Raw genomic sequence first — 17,850 nt, forward strand, 5'->3', positions numbered from 1 at the left:
CCCAAATAAAACAGATCAGTTAATTCTAGATTTGAAGTTTTCGTGATTGCGAGGATCCATACTCTTTGGTTCTTTCGGTAAAGTCACGTAGATGAAAAATAATAAAATGAAAATAACTCAATTAAATCATGACGTTTCGGAGGCAATACAAGCTTCCATCATCAGGTGGAACAGCCATAGCAAAATTACGTGATTTAATGTAGTTATTTTCATTTTTATTATTTTTATTTTTCATCTACGTGACTTTACCGAAAGAACCAAAGAGTATAAAACAGATCTGCTACAAATAATGCAGGAACGACCTAGGGCGCCTCAGCTCATGTGCTGCACACTACCGTTCTCTATCACTGATCCACTCAGTGGTAGTACATTGTGCTCTCGTCTGGTCTGGGAGCTCATACATAACACTGCTAGATGCACAATTATATAACACAATGTGCATAATAACCGCAACACCGAAACCAAAATATCCTGACTCCCTGTTCTGGTGAACATTCTGCCACCAAATATCCGCTGAGATGCATACTGCAAGGGGGAATGCATATGTTTTCCTGCCAATGACAACCTACTCACCAACCAAGGCTTCAGCAATATACCTTGCCGAAGACTCAAGTCCCGATCCTCCTTCTGGGATCGTGTTGCCACCATCCTAGAATCTCACCCAGATACGGGAGAATGCGGACGTCCAGAATAAACACATAATTTCGAGACCCAAACATCGCACCCCCTGGCTTTGCCATTCCTTCAAGACCTTGGTGTAACCATCGACCGCATCAGAACATCAACAAACCGATGCACACACCTCCTTCATGAATGTAAAATTAAAGACAAGCCACAGCACAAAAGTGGCCATGCAACCCAAACTATGGATCATCGTGAGCCACTGCAGCCTCTGCCTCCTTCAATGGCAAAACTGCACAAACGCTCCCCTAAAACCCTCCCGTGGCCAGCAGACCTCGACGTTGACATTCATCTCTTACGCCAGAATGGAATTGTTTTCGGTTTTCTGTTATAAGGCACCACAGCGAATGCAAATCTTAAATTTTTTTGTTTCAACTCACTCATTGAAACCCATGCATCCAGCATCCATGATAGTAAGACACAAACCATACCATCATTAGCAAATTTGGAAAACCACATACATGCATGTATTAGAATCATGCCTAAAAATGGTATTGTGCGTACATTTGTTCTATTCTTAATGAAATAGCAACAATTATATGACTGGGTGCTGCTGTTACAGAGGTCAAACATCAGAAGGAGACAACTTATCCCATCATCCGGCTGTCGAGAAGAGGCTTTAGGTGAAGGCTAATGCTTACAAATGGTATGACCCTTTTTGTGTGGAAGAACAAAATACCAAGCGGTAGGTGCTGAGAGATCAAAAGCAGCTCTCCATGGCTAAACAAGCCCTGAAAACAGAGGAATGCTCTGCAGTTAAATCTTGCACCTGTGTGTGCCATCGTAGTCCTTGTGAAGTCACACACATGGTGGGCAAGTAATAAACACCATCATTTTTACGCGTGTGTTAGTAAAATGAATAACATTCATGCTTTCCAATAAAACCTTGCCACATTTACAACTCTCGATTTTAACCATACAATATTTTTCCTATTCCCTACCGAAAAACACGAATTTATTTCAATCAATTCTTCATGGTTTGTCTGCATCTGAAATAACAAAACACATTTACAAAAGTGTTATTGGTTTGAGCAAAAATATTTTTCTTGGCCTTAAAACTACGAAGGGTTAATACCAATAAAAGATGAATAAAAGATAATCATTTATTGTAACTTTTTTTGTATCAAATGTGTTTCATATTAAAAGGGAAATTAAACACATATTTGCATATGATGCAAATGTGTGGGACCCATTGCAGTAATATTGTTTGGATATCATAACCTAGAATGCCTTTATTCCAAATCTGTGGAATTTTATTTGAACATTTTGTTGAAATACACTTATACCTTCCTGCCATTTTATATATATTCTCTAATTCAAGGCCGACATACTTGTATAATCAAATAAAAAAAACTTTATGCTTTGCCTTTCACCACATGTCCCTGGGCACATTCAAGCCAACTGGGAAAAGGGCATTTGGGCAGGAGTAGAGAATTCCAGTTTGGCAACTTACAGGTGCTACCTGTCACAAACAGTTTCAAATTTGTTGTCTTTTTCCACAATTTTATCCCGATTGTGCTGTGGGTGGCATCAAATTGTGAGATGAAGAATCCATTCTGAACTCTCACAGAAAAGTGCATTAGCCCATGTTATGCAACGGTCAGTGGAAGGAGTTATGACAAAATTGATTCTCTTAATAAATCTGAAATCTCTATAACTCACACCGGGGGGCACCACTTTTATTATCCATCCTGCTGCACAGAGAAGACTCGTGTCGCAGGGCAGTCACATTTATATTTGTTAATTTTCAGAGCTGAAATCTAGCCAAAGTGTAAAAGCATTTTTTTGACGCAGTGTTTTTTGTTTCGTGTGAGGTCATTGGTAACCAGACCGACACCATCAAACTGACACCATCAAACTGATGGTGTTTGAATGAGAACTGCTTGGATGATAACACCTGCTCGTGATTCTGGATCTCATGCCAATGCTGTTTCCGACTGCTTGTACAGGTGTGGTACACAAACATACAATCACGTTGTTTGCATTTCAAGTAACAATATTAATGTCTCAAACGCAATATTCTAGATTTGAAGCTTTCGTGACTGCAAGGATTCATACTCTTAGTTCTTTCGGTAAAGTCACATAGGTAAAAAATGAAATTAAAATTAAATAATAAAAATCACGACGTTTCGGAGGCAACACAAGTCTCCGTCATCAGGTGGGACCGTCACAGCCAGATTTGCTGCATCAAATTACAAATTATCCTGGCTAAGGCGTAGACCCAACAGTGTGGTCGACCCAGTGTAAATCAAATCCCATCTCACCTTGCTGGAAACCACTCCGGTGTGTCCCAGACCTCAAAGACACTCTCGGTACACGACTCTGTACTTATCGGCTGGGGATTGCTCTGATGCTCCTGAAGCACAAATGAATAATGCATGCATATTAGAATTGTGAGGGCTTCAGTTGCCCGTTGCATAAAATACCATACTATACCTCAAATACCCGTGTCTTTCATGGACACCACTTTAAAATAACAAACTTATATACCGTCCAGTGCACATTTTTCATCTAAACTTTATTATTCTCGTGCCCATGGTATGTATATAACACAATGACCTGCCTGCGGTATGTTCGAAACAAAGTTTGTAAAAAATATATATAACAAATTGCAAACATTCCATTAAGGGTAAACATTTACACTATGAGATCTCTTTTACCAGTGGCAAAATATAATGGTAGGTTTTTACCCTTTTAACTGGTACAAAACTGACACCTTTATTCAAGGCATCATGTTTGCAATGACCACAACACAAGTAGTCAATAAAGCAAACAAAAAGAAGCAACTCTGATAAGGATAATAATATGCACTGTCCTTGAAGTTGATTGGCCCACACCCGAGACGGCTTTCTTTAGAGCCTAGTCCCCATTGGTGTAGGGCCAGATGACACCAGAAGGCGTACAACTCAAAAACAGTGCAATATCAGAGTATTGAGAGTTCGGGGTAAACATTTACACTATGAGATCTCTTTTACCAGTGGCATTTACACTATGAGATCTCTTTTACCAGTGGCAACTGGTAAAAGAGATCTCATAGTGTAAATGTTTACCCCGAACTCTCAATACTCTGATATTGCACTGTTTTTGAGTTGTACGCCTTCTGGTGTCATCTTGCCCTACACCAATGGGGACTAGGCTCTAAAGAAAGCCGTCTCGGGTGTGGGCCAATCAACTTCAAGGACAGTGCATATTATTACCCTTATCAGAGTTGCTTCTTTTTGTTTGCTTTATTGACTACTTGTGTTGTGGTCATTGCAAACATGATGCCTTGAATAAAGGTGTCAGTTTGGTACCAGTTAAAAGGGTAAAAACCTACCATTAAATTCCATTAAGGGTGTTTTCATTTTTGCAAACAGCCAAAGGAGGTTAATGGGCATAACCACTTTGGCCTGATCGTAATAGATGGCACCAACAAGATCTGTGGTTAACAATTTGGTTTTGCACTTCATTGGGTGTAGCCCAGTATGAGGTATTACAGCCGGCGGTAAAATGGGGGCCCAGTGGTCTGCATGGGTGAAAGGGGAAATTATTGTGGTTGTGCTAAGAGTGATTGAGGCTCACGTGAAGGGAGTACATGTTTCTGTGCAGTATCGGCCAGGTTTATTTTCTGATTTTCTTCAAGGCAGAGCAGTCTACGAGGTGTTCATCAATGTGTAATGCGGGCGTAAGCGACCTTCCGGATGTGACGTCACGGGGGGTGGAGTCATGTGACGTGGGGGGAAGGTTCGGGGCTTTAAGCGGGTAAACCGGAAGAGGAAGGGAGTCGGGGTGTGAGCGGAAAAGAGTGAGGCCACGCGGGCAGGTGTGGAGAGGGGGGGGCGCCGACGGCCATCGGGAGCCAACCCCGAAGATAAGAGGAAGCTGCGGAGTGGTGTGCAGCTGCAGAGGAGACAGCCAGGAGGGCTGCGTGTTAGAGGCAGCGGTGTGGCTGCCAGGAGGAGCTGCGGAGAGAGAGAGAGAGGGGGCTGCTTGTTAGAGGCAGCGGTGTGGCTGCCAGGAGGAGCTGCGAAGAGAGAGAGAGCAAGAAGCTGTGAGAGCTGCGGAGGGAGAAGAGCAGCAGAGAGTACAGCCAAGGGGGGCTGTGTGAGAGAAACAGCAGCGGAGCTGCTGTTGTGGATCGGGCCGACATTGGAGTCAGCACCGTGGAGAAGCTACCGAGTAAAGACAGCCGTGTGGGTGTACAGCACGAACCGAAGAATAAAGGACACTGAGCCAGACATCGTGGTCCAGAGTCGTTTATTACAAATGGACAGACATGTAATGATGCATTAATTCATCAATTCCAATTGATTCTAAAGCTCATGCTGCATTCACAGAATCATGCACGCAAGAATCGTTTTTTTTTCAATCCGTATATGTTGTAACTGGTTTGCATGACCCTTACATAATGTAAAACAAATACTGATCGAATTAAATAATGTTTTTCCCCTTTTTTTCTGGCAACAAAACTGAAACCTTTTTACAAGGGTTCATGTCTGCATTAACCACAATACTTGCAGTCAAAATGCAAAAAAAAAACACACTCTGATAATATATGCATTGTCCTTGAAACTGATTGGTCCACACCAGAGACAGCTTTCTTTTGAGCCTCGTCTCAATTGGTGCTCGACCAGAGGACGCCAAAAGGCGTACAGCTCAAAGACAATGCACTATCAAAGTAATGAGGGCTTGGGGTAAGCATCTACATCATACTGATCTTTCAATAAAATTATAATGGTGGGCTAATTAGGCATGCAATAATGAATTACTCAGTGATATGAATTGTTACAATTTGCAATCTCGATTTAATATAGGAATACAATTTCGTGTTTTTTACCATCTTGTTGAATTATATTTCTTTTTCCTTATTTGTACTTTGTTCACTCCTTCAGCCTAAATAGATTTGAGTCTCTTTGCATATAATTTGCACAACATTCTCAAAGGTATGATCTGATCAATGTACCATGAGCACAAGAATCAATATCGATAAAAGAAACAATGCATTATTATATGCCAATGCATCACGCTGAGATCAGCTTGTGATATCAAACTGCTGGAATGTGAAGTGCCCAATAAATGGCAGTCCAGAAAGTTGCTTACCAATATATTTAACGCATTACCAGAGTAATTCCCGCGTAAGCATGGGTTCACTTTGGGTACGCTAGTTTCCTCCAATATGAAAAAAGCTAATGGAATTGACTTTGCTCAATACATTGCCTATTATCATGATCACTAGAGATAGGGAAAAAAAAAGTCGATTAATTCAATTAATCAACTGAAAAGTCGTCGATTTCTCGGGCCCCTTTATAAACGATGGCCACTCTCACATTCTGCCACCTGATGGCGGGAAATGCCCTGCAAGCAAAGGCCAGTGGCGTGGCTAATGCCGATGATGTCACCAAGCCCCACCTATCACCTCCCATCCAACAGCACACATAGGAAAAGCGGTGAGACTTTTTCACAACTATTTTTGGGTCATCCAATTTATCAAGTAATTGAATATATAATCGGTAATCAGCTTGAAATATTACTATTACCTGTATCTGTGTACTGCAATCCTCTCCATCCCAACCAGGATCGGCTGGTGCAAACTTCACTTCAGCCTGATCCACTGTTGTGTGTACGCTGTTTCCTGGCATCTTATCTTCATATTTTTCATCCTGCTCACCCTCCTGTTGTCTCAGTCTGGACCAAAAGTCATCAACAATTTCACATTTCCATTAGTACATGCCTCTATCACATGCCGTGTGGCAGTGAGAATTAATCCACTGAACTCTGGCCAAGATTTCAGGCTGGGCCTATTAAGTATTGACAATTGATGGTTTTGCACATGGCACAACAATTTGGCACATCATCTGCGGGTGTTTTGGGGAATTAAACACTCCCGCAGTGTCGTGGATTGATCATCGATCTTGTCTAGCAGCACTGAAATCTTGTGTTGAACAGGCAGCGAGAGAATGCTGTTACGATGTCCTACTTGTGATAAACTGTTACTGTCACAAGTGCGCATCTTGTACATGTGCTCCTTGCCCTGCCTGATGTCTAACCATACCTCTGGTTTAATATACTGCAATGTAGTTGGAGTACACGTGTAATGACAGGGTGCCACCTGTCGACCTGAAGAGGTAATCGCGGTTATGGGTATATTACGTAATGCCTAATTATGAGGAGGGCGTATCTAGGGTAAAGGTGAAAGGCGGGGTCAGTCGGGAGGCTCCGGGAGCCTGCTTGCAGGTTCTGGAAGGGGGCGTGACCAGAGGCGAGGCTTGCTGTTGCGGGTCCTGGCTGCTTTGCCGCTCGCCGTCATCTCTCTTCATCGTCCAGCCACGTGGCCGATCTTCTGCAAGGCTCTCATCGTCGCCGTCGCTGCGCTAGTCAGACAGCTATGTAGTTGGACGCCGACGATGGGGTTGTGTAGAAGCGTCGGCTATGTGTAGCTACGTAGAATGTTGCATAGATGTATCGCCCAATGTTGTGCTTCAAGTGTGAGAATAAATAAGAAGCCTTCTACACGACGTGTCTCGGCAGTCGCTCACTACACAGATGGAGCAGTTGTACAGCGGTTAGGGCACTGTGTTATGAACGCAGCGACCTAAGTTATTTTCTCGGCCACAGCTAACACCAGTTGAGAATATTTTAAATGGTTCTGGGATTGCCCCCCTTGACCAACTGCACTGGCCGGCGTGAAGGTTGGTCAAACGACCCCCGTGACCAGTAGTAGATTGACATAGTGCTGTAAATTACTATTATAGAGTACTCAACTAAATCACAAGTTTGTGAGCTCAAATGAGGTGTCAATTTAGCCCATCATCATACCTTTGGGTACCTAAAATTAGTAACTATTTTGAAAAGGTAAGTCATTCTTCTAAGAAGATGATGGCCTCCACCTTAGGAATGTAAAATTGCCACCACTGCCTCAAGACCACTGATGTCAATGACCATCACCTGATTGCTCATTTGACCTGAGAGACATTTTTACTTTATTCAACCATTATATTTAATGGTGCCTGCAATTCGTAATGAACTGGATGTTGAAGGAATACTTACATCTGTAGGTTAGCATCATCAGTTTGTAAAACCTGCCAAAAAATGTTGACAAGAGTTACAAACGTGTTCTTGTTCAGTATGCCAATGAAGACTTCAAATTCATTTGACAAATGCTGAAATACATAACCAAACACTTACAAGTGTTGGACATTCAAAAACTTGTAGCTGAGCATGAGTCTCCACAGTAGCATTTTCCACATTCCTTGTCTTAACACAAGGCTGTTCCTCCAACAAAGCAACATCACTGCTGCCTGCATGTAGACCCACTCCATGAATGTCACTATCAAAGTTAAATCTAGTTTTCTTGGTGGGTAAGTCTTCTGGATACTCATTCGCATTGTACTCCTCCCTGTGCCTGCTTGAGTGCTTGGTACTTTGCGTCTGCTGACGGGACGTCAACGCTGCTGCGGCCACCTGTTCCATGTTGTTTCCGCTGCCACTCCCATGAGCCTCAGCTGAAGGTAGTGACTTAGGGGCTGTGTTTCCCTCACTGCCTGGTAGAGCCACCACACTGCAATGTCCACTTCCGTTGTCTAATATGGGCGTTTGGATAGATATGGAAATTGTCCGTGGGAAGGAAAAGCTCTGTACAAACTTATGCCAGTCCTTCGCGTCTTCAACTGCAGCTCGTACATCTGGCACCACATCATTTGCCGTCATCTTCCTCAGCCTTTCTTTGACTTCAGAGAATATCTCTTGAGAGTCCTTCTTGTCAAATGGCTCTTTGGCCTTCAGCTCTTGACAGACAAGCATCTTGGCTGCATTCCACTCAAGATGTTCCATACCAAACTTGCTGATCTAGCAAAAAAAAATGCAACAAAACTTTCAGGTGACCCATTTATTTTCAAACTCAACTTATGTAATTCATGAAGGCCCATAGGGGGACAGCTTTTTGAAGATGTGGGCAAAACATTATTGAGCACATCAGAATCATAATCATGTTATTTATTTATACTGGAGGAATCCGATGAGCTATAAAGCTCTTTTTCACAGATGTCCAGTAGGGGCAGATAAGAACACTACAATACAAAATCACTTTAAAAAATATATACAAATAAAAAAAACAATTTTTTTCTCTTACCAGGTAAAGCCCACTGATCTATGAGCTTTTATTCAGAAGAGACCTGGCCACAAATGATAGCTCAACAAAGTGGCTTATCATGTGGAAATTTATAACAGCTAAATAATCGAAATAATCTGATCATACCTGCTTAGGGTTAAGAGCCGTGTATTGGTTGCTCTTGAGCCACTGCTGCTTTCGTTTGATGGTGCTTAAAATTAGATTGAGATGTTCAATCTTCTCGACGCTTCGGTCCGTGGCGGGAGCATAAAACAGCTTCCCGAGCAAGTGCTGAGTGCACTTGCGTTGGGCCTCCAGCTCCTCAACCGAGTTTCCCAGGTTCACCATCCCCGACTGTGGCGGATGCGGCAGGATGGAGAACTTTAGTCTCCGCGTCTCCAAGTGTTCGTACTCCAAGCTCTCCGCATTGCACTTCAGCAGTACATAATGGTTCGCCGTACACCTGCTCAACCTCGCGCGGGCCGCGTGGGTCTGCAGGAGAGCAATGACATTGCCTTGCATATCAATGACCATGCCTTTGCAGGAAGAGGGCATTTCCATAAAAGTGTCCCTAATGAGGACATAGGTATGTGTACCTCTACAGCCCTTTGTTGTTAATGACACTCAGCATGGCATGGCGGATCGCGGGTGTTATAGGACCATACTTCCGATTGGCACGGTTGGCTACGTATGGTGTGAAAGGTGTTCAACTAAAAAAAATACTTCACTGTGCTCGTCAGCACGGGTTTGTGATGGTATAAATATGGGAGAAGTACGGTACTGCCCTCTGCTGCCCACCACGGTCTAACATTATGGATTGCTTTTGGCAATAACATTTCAATTCAGCAGCATTTGTTTAAAATGTTTGAATTTGCTGGCAATAACCAACAACTTCCAGTGCAGAGTTTGCTTGATGGATAGCAGTGGTTGGACTATAAAATATTCAACATACATTATCCAAGTAAAAAGGAAAAAAATGCTTCAAACCTACCTCTTTTTTTAACTTAGAAAGTTCGTGGCAGTTGATCAAGGTTCCGGCAAAATGGTACTCAAGTGACTCCATCCCAAGTGATGTTTCGTACCACAACAAGGTGCGGAATCTCGGCAGACCCTTCAGGAAGTTTAATCGATTCTGTATGTAATGAGTTGTCTCTAAGAGCATCTGCAGCTCCACGTATGTCTCCAATGCAGAACCTTCTAGGAGAACTGAGGGACAAGTCTCTCTCAGACCAAACCTTTGCAACAATGGAGCTGACATGAAAATATTCCTGAGAGGTTCACCCAGACTCTCCTGAAGGTCTCCCACAAAAAGTGACAGAAGCTTCTCACATGAATCCATCATCTGATTGAGTTCCAGTGGTCCGACCGTTGCATTGGCATTAAGCAACACATTTGACAAATTAAATACGTACTCTTTCTTTGGGCCAAATCCTAACTGAATATCAGATTTGCAGATGTTTGCTACAGTATTGGGATAATGCACATTTAGTGATGTGCATTGGTCATTATCGGAAGGTGCTAAATCTTCCCAGGAGTCATGTTCAATTGAAGGGACTTGGTCCCTTAAATCTAGCTCTGGAGGTGAAGATGGCTGTGACAAAGGTGACTCTGTGTGTTGGGAAAGCGAGTTATTATTTAATGATATATCGCTCAATCCAGAGCTGTCATCATGAACGTTCAAGTAATCCGCACAACAATCCACGCAGTTTGATCCACCTCTTGACTGGTTATTAAACTGTGAGATTGCACTTTGTTGGCTGTGTTTCACATTCATGTTATTTGCACTTGCAGGCTCCTTGAGCATCTGCAGATCCTCTCTAAGGGATGTCTCAGACTGAGGAATTTCAAAGCTGCCGTATTTGTTCAACGGCCTCGTCACAATCATTTCACCATTTGCATCGTTCTCGTCCAAAGTGTTGTCATTCCGACTGAAACCTGGTTCGCTTGCTCGATGGTCCGACATTTTGGAGAATGTGGCTCGTGCAGACGACGACGTCTGTAACAAATCTGTAACCGCCGATTGTGCGGAATTCAACGCAGCCTGAATTTGCGTGTTGAGACAACGGCGCTTGGGATTTGTTCCTGCCTGAGAAGGACTCTCCGTGTCCACAGAGATCTGACACACAGCTAATCTCTGCTGCTGCCGTGGGTCTCTTGACACGTCGATACCCTCTCCATTCTGGGCTCGCGGCTCTCCCTTTCCTCTCGCAGCACTGTACACCACTGTGGCATACATACTCTTTCCAATACGTGTTGCAACAGTTAAACCATTGGTATGATCCAGCACTGAAAGGAACAAAATGAATAAAAACCTTACCAATAAAGCGCATTCACAAGTAAACAAAAGTAAGAAAATGCACTGTAAATTATTTTAAATATGAACAACAAATCTTCTGCAGGAGGGTGAAGGAAAAAATTAGCACACATTTGCATTCATATTGATGCATACTACTTCAAAGGTAATACGTAAATAAAATCTAACCAAATTACAGTATAAATATATAGTGTGATCATAACATAACATTGCTGTTTACTGTCGTTACTCTTGGAGTAAAAAGTATTGCGAACATCAAAACTCTGTTTTGTTACACCGTACAATCCAGCTTATCAAACCTCATAAAAAGTTCCCTCTGTTGGAAAATGCTAGAATTGCGTGTTTTTGCCATTACAAATGCCTACCCCGGAATGTAGCAGTAAAGGCCAATGCATACATGTAGTGTACATGGTAGAATACATAAAAATAAAAGACGTTATGACCATTATCCTGGGTGCAGCGGTGGCACTAGTTAGCGCCCTGCGATTCCCAGCAATGGATAACACAAGTGGCGAGTGGTATCTGGACTGGTCACCAACCCACAATGACCATCACGGCGAAGTACTGTATATTCAAACAACCCCCATGACCAACACGGTCTAAGGGGGCTTTAATTCAGCTTTAGATAAAGGGCCAAAGATGATTATATTATGTTCATGTTAACGCTCCAAAAATAAACCGCTACTACCTGTAGGCAGGCTCCATGAAGAAGTGAGGGAAGCATGCGGAGTGATTCTTGCACAGGTAAATGTCCGGTACATGTTTATCACCGCATAGGGCAGGCACTGACGAGGCCTTTTCACTGGCAGCATGATGCTGTCATACTCATATAGATACACCTGATGAAAAAAATAGAACCTGTGTAACGCATCATACAATTCTAACATTCAACCTTGCATGCCCCCTCTACGAACGTTCAGCATGTTAAACGCTTTGACAAAATGCCAGGGAACAGAAGGCTGGGGATTTTTCAGTGAGATTAAAACGTCTTAGTTCCTCAATGTGTTTCGGGTTGTAGCGCGTGTTGTTCGGCATGATGGAGCATCTTCTTCCTGAAGTTTCATTAACAAATTCCCGTTATAAGTGTATGTGTCATAGAATCTAAGGAATGCCTCTTTAATACATCACTCAGGATAAAATCTTGTCTTTTGGAATAATGGAATGATTGGAGAAGCTGCCAGAGCAATAAGCCGTTATATCGGAGAACTATACAACGCAAACATGAAAACCTACATAGCAGCCTACGGCTGGCTGAATAGCAATTATATCGAGATTAGTTAGACAGGTACGAGATGTTAAAATTGTAATGAATCAAACAAATTTGATGTGTGTGAAACTTCCAGTCAGTCGCGTCTCACAGCATACACTTTAAATAATTGGCAGCACATGGCAACCTCTTAAAATCAGTTCAACGAATGTAAGCGGGAACACACCCCGAAATAGGTGTAAAAATATACAAGGATTGGAAAGAACATTAAAAGCAAAATTCTTTAGTCGTTTACGTGATGAAAGCTTGTAATCGACTACTTTTGCCGTGGTCGATTACTTGGGCCCATTTTTAAATGGCGGCCATCCCCAGATCCTACCTCCCAAAGGCAGGAAACCCCCTACAAGGCATTCCCTGTCTGACGTGGCTGATGATGCCAACAGCATCACCAAGCCCGACCATCACCTTCCACGAGGGAAAAGAGGTGAAACAGTTTTTTCTCAACTATTTTTGTGTTATCCAATTAATCAAATAATGTAATCAAATTGATAGTCGGTAGTGTAATCTACCACTTAAATAATTGGATAGCCCAGCGGTAAACTGTATGCTTAAATGTGGAATATTTACCAATGAGCAGACCTGCAGATTTAGTGGTTCATTGAGCTTGGGCTTCTTCTGTGGTATGTGACAATCATAGTTGCAAGACGGCTCAAGTGGCTTGTCATGTTGAGTCCGAGGTATCAACGATTTTACTTTCCCATACAGCACCTTCCAAAGAGAAAAATACAGATATATTTCAGATGTACAGATGTTATTAACACTGGTTATTACTGCTTATTGTCATTAACGAAGCATGACCCCAATACTTATTTTTCTAAATTACGTTTAAGAATTTTGGGAAAAGGCTGCAAGAATAAAAAATGTCAACGACTTGACAGAAACATTAACGGTGTATGTAATATGCAGTACAAACACGTAAAAAATTAACCCGTAAAAACAAAGTTTTTCACTATAAATCCTTTATATGCGTGGCGGCTAGAGTCCTCTTGTCCTATGGCTTGAGATGGCTGCCACCTATGGGTCAGATGAATGGCTGGCACCATTAAGCAATTGGTAATTAAATATAATTTATTTTTTCCTAAAAAGTGTAAAATTTAGGAAAAAAAATTTCACGAAAATACATTGTCACGCACAACGAGTCTGTGTGCAAAATGTCAGCTCGATTGGATCACGGGAAGTGGGTTAAAAAACGACCGAAAGATTTGCACGGTCGTAAGCAAGCAAGCAAGTGAACTTAATATAAAGGATTTAAAAAGTGTGGCATATTATATAGCGTCTACAAGCACAGGTGGCTATTAGTTTAGGAATTTAGGAAATTTTATCTAAAGTTTAAGATCAAGGTCTCTGCATGAGTGAAAACTATAGTTCACAAGTCGATTATGAAACAAATTCTTCTATTGCTGTTTTGCAGTGAACACTACCAGTTTGAGAAGATTAAATTTGCTTTACCAAAGGCAAACTGCCCTTAACACACTGAGCCACAACCCTTTCCACAGTAAGAATATAAGGAAAAGGTTCATGGACTCCTTTCTTTACATTGTGGGATATTTAACAGAACAATACCTTGAAAAGGACTATGGTGCTTCCGAGCAAGCCTTGCTGCATGCAATCTTTGAGACAAATATCTATATGACGGGTGAGGTAGACTCCTTGGGAGGGGTCTCCAAGAGCTTTAATGTCACAATGATTGACGCACAGGCCCTGCCGGTAAATAGACTCCACGGTGGCGTGTTTAACAGCCAAAAAGCCAAACCCCACTTCGAGTTCTTGTCCACGCCTTCCCAAAGATTTCATCTCACGCCTGGATGAATAAGGAGAGAACAATAACATTAGTTACTCATTCAAAGAGCCTCGGCACCATACTCGACCAGAATGTCGTTTGATCACCACGTGAAAAATATTGAGGTCCTGCAATTTCATATCAGGACTCTACGATACATTCGGCCACTATTGAGTCAAGACATAGCCAACACAGTGGCGTGTAGCATAGTATCGACAAGGCTCGATTATTGCAACTTACTACTCTACGAGACATCTGGCAAAAACATTAGCAAGCTGCAGCGTGTACTAAATTCTTTGGCACGTGACGCGTACTGAAATATCCGACCATGGCCGTCCAGTGCTCGATAAGCTGCATTGGCTTCCGGTTACTGAACTAATTCATTATCAGGTCGTACTGATTACACAAAAAGTGCTTGCCACAAATGAACTATACTTTGGTAATGTTATCATGGAGCATAAACCATCAAGAAACTCCAGTCATCATCGCAGCGGCTTTTGGCTAACCATCAAACAAAGACGGTCACTGCATCTCGTGCTTTCAGATGCGTTTCTATGGTAGTCTGGTACGCTCTTCTTTCAAATATTAAGCCACTCGAGCTATGCACTTTCAAATAAAAAATTTTAACTCATTTATTTATAACTGCTTTGCGTTTAAATTTGTATCCTTCCGCCGCACCTACATACAGTGTGAAAGAAGTTAAACACACATACATTGGTCAACATTCATTACAGTTTAATGACTGTAACTTTAAACAGTTTTGTTCCAGACATTTATTTAGCCCAATTCACACTCACGTTTTACAAAATGAAAATTGGCACATAAAATTGCCTAAAGAGGACAAAGGTGGCCACAGGTCTCAGAGGTCAGAGCACTGAACTGGCACCACTGAGATCCTCCGCTTCAATCCAGGCAGCTGCCTGTGAAACCAGGTTCTCAAGTGTAATGAGTTGATGGTCTCAACCTGTTCACCAATCACTTTTCACACAAAAAGCGCATTACATTTATTGCTGCATTTTCAAGCTCTAACAATTATTTTTAAAAAGTACTAGTTTGACTGATATGTGATAAACATTATTCTCGGTTGCAGAGTGGGTGGGAGAGTGTGTTGCCCCCTACTTTGTGAAACAAAAGGTCACTTCGAGATATTTAAGCGAGATCTCTGTGATATCCACGTATGTGGGCTGATCTCTAACACGAAGAGATCCACTGCTGCACAATAGATACAAATGGATACTTTCTTTGATGACATGATGCTAATAACACAATCAGGATAAGATTGGTAAAAATATTTTTTTAATGTAAAAATTAAGTCAAAGTGTCACTGGGACGAGCAATGGGGTAGGGCATTCATCTCAATTGACGGATAAAAAACAGTGGTGAAATTCCACATTCTCATGGCGGGGCCAGTTTAACCATGGCCAACCACTCTATACTGCCCAAAATGTGGAACTAATTTTAATTGGCCAAAACATATTTAAACTAGATTCGAAGCTTTCGTGACTGCAGGAATTACTCTTTGGTTATTTCGGTAAAGTCACGTAGAAAATAATGTCAAATAATAATAGAATACGACTTTTCGATTGCACCACAAGCAACCGTCATCAGGTAAGAATGAATGAGAAAAAAACATAGTAAACTTGGAAACAGAATTCAACACAACACAGAGAGCCGGACAACACAACAGCCAACACCCCACCTGGCTGACCAGGCTCTTCTCATTCTTTGATGATGGTTGCTTGTGTTGCAATCGAAACGTCGTATTCTATTATAATTTGACTTTATTTTCTACGTGACTTTACCGAAAGAACCAAAGAGTAAAACATATTTTTTTAACTGATTCAGAACAGCAAAAGCATGACGTAACTTTCCAATGGTGCATGAACCTTTAAACAACCAGTGCTTTTATCTGATTTGCCGTGCGAGCACATTGAAAACGAAAAAGACAACCATTTTGGCACCACTAACCCTAGCCTAACCTCTAGTTCACAAACCTTGCATCACTTTACACATTGTGTAAGTGACCACGAATTAAGATTTTTTTTTAATGTACCATTGAAATGACTCTACAATACCACCCACCTTTTTTCCCCGAAGCTCTGGAGCAATGATTGGTTGTAAATAAGACATATTTTGGTGAATTCCCACATTTTAAAGATGTCGTTGGGGTCCAGCAAACATTGAGATAAATACGCCTTTATTTCTATTTCCTCTCTCCCACCAATCTTGCATTCTTCCAAATGTGGCTCTGCAATACAATTAAACGACGTCAGTAACTTTAAACTGGAATCTACTTGAAATAATCTATATAAAAAAATAAGCAACATGGTAACACATTGAAAACATGACCGAAGTCAAACATCACAACTACCTTTTGAAGCCATCTTTTTTTTCGGGATGGGAATCATATTCTTGTAGGCCAGGCCCAAAGCTGACTTTTTCTCCATGTCTGTTAAGCCAGGTTAAGCATAAAAGAAATAAAATCATGAAAATGCATGGGATTCCGTAATGCTTTCTAACATGTTTGGCTTTCTAAGTATTTTATGAGTGATAAAGTTACCTTCTGAGCCTCCACTACCATACTTGTCAAAACATACGGTTTATCCATAATCTTGTACAGGGAAATTTAGTTTTTAGGTCCCCCCCCCCTTAAGTGCGTGACGTCATTTATGGACGGCCCCGAAGGCGTTAACAGGAGATTCCTTACAGACCATTGTTTGACATCGCAGAATGTCTTTCTAAATATCGCCTTTTGAGCGTCCAGAATCAGCGACGTTAATTCCACATTCCTATGCCGGTAATTAGTTTGTTCATTGGATAACCACCGCTGCCTTCCTAAGACGTCCAAACCTAAAAACCAGGTAGTTTACTCCTATGAAAAACTTATAAATACGTTACATAAATAATCCAGATTAGCTGGTTGCTGTAGTTTGGTATAGGCCATGATCCACAGCTGGATGAAGGCCTTGCCAAGCCGTTCATGTCAACTCAGTTTTTCATCGATCATTTGCCATCGACTCGATAATTCTTCTATTCGAGAAGAGGGTACTGATTGAAAACAAAAGCCACGCCGATTTGAACAATTTCAGACCCATTCATTTCCCTTCACGTATATTTTTACAAAGATCGCATAGGAGAACGGAAGATTTTGAGGCCAATCAACCATGAGCTGGACCTACAAAGTTTCAGTTTAATTTATTGGGATTTACCCTGTGAGCCATTCGGCTCTTGATTTGGGTTCAACCGCAACAAACAATACAATTACAAGATACTGTACACCTAAAATTCATTGTACACAAATCTCAACATCACACACGTAACCAATAAAAAAGAAAATTATCTACCTGCCAGATTTTATACAAAGCCAAATTAATATCAAATAGCTTTTACGCCGATAATTTAGAGACTATGATTTGACATTTCAGTGGGAAACTGATACATTTAATAACACGCTAACACCAACCAAAGGCCTTAAAAACACAATCTATAACTTTCCTGCAAGGAGATCGAACAAGCTACATTAAGACCGCACGGAGTAACAGTACAAGTCAACAGAGCAGAGCAATGACATATGCTACCCCAGCAAGGCTAACATATATTTACCGTGAATGTAAGTGGAGAGAAAGAGAGAAAAAAAAGTTAATAAAACTTAAATGGTCAACATTTAAAATGGCAGATTTTGTCGACGACACCCGTCGAACAGGAGCGTGGAAACGATGGGT

General features: G+C 41.6%; 1 protein-coding gene across 2 annotated transcripts; it reads right to left on the minus strand.

Annotated features, from left to right (window-relative positions):
• Positions 1–376: 376 nt before the first annotated feature.
• On the minus strand, positions 377–17,850 carry LOC144718742 (uncharacterized). Of its 2 annotated transcripts, XM_078594242.1 has the most exons (14): positions 17,732–17,850; positions 16,500–16,577; positions 16,211–16,376; positions 13,912–14,149; positions 12,916–13,056; positions 11,770–11,920; positions 9,759–11,053; positions 8,915–9,259; positions 7,846–8,505; positions 7,708–7,739; positions 6,198–6,345; positions 2,946–3,037; positions 1,623–1,670; positions 377–649 (listed from the first exon to the last, which is right to left on the minus strand). In XM_078594242.1, the coding sequence occupies exons 2-13, from the start codon at positions 16,573–16,575 to the stop codon at positions 1,646–1,648; spliced, it is 3,369 nt and encodes a 1,122-aa protein (XP_078450368.1). In that variant the 5' UTR covers positions 16,576–16,577; positions 17,732–17,850; the 3' UTR covers positions 377–649; positions 1,623–1,645. The 2 variants fall into 2 exon arrangements, with proteins under 2 accessions (XP_078450368.1, XP_078450367.1); XM_078594241.1 differs by having other exon boundaries at positions 377–1,670.

This window comes from Lampetra planeri, chromosome 5 (assembly GCF_965212315.1).
Source record: "Lampetra planeri chromosome 5, kcLamPlan1.2.h2, whole genome shotgun sequence".
Taxonomy (NCBI): domain Eukaryota; kingdom Metazoa; phylum Chordata; class Hyperoartia; order Petromyzontiformes; family Petromyzontidae; genus Lampetra; species Lampetra planeri.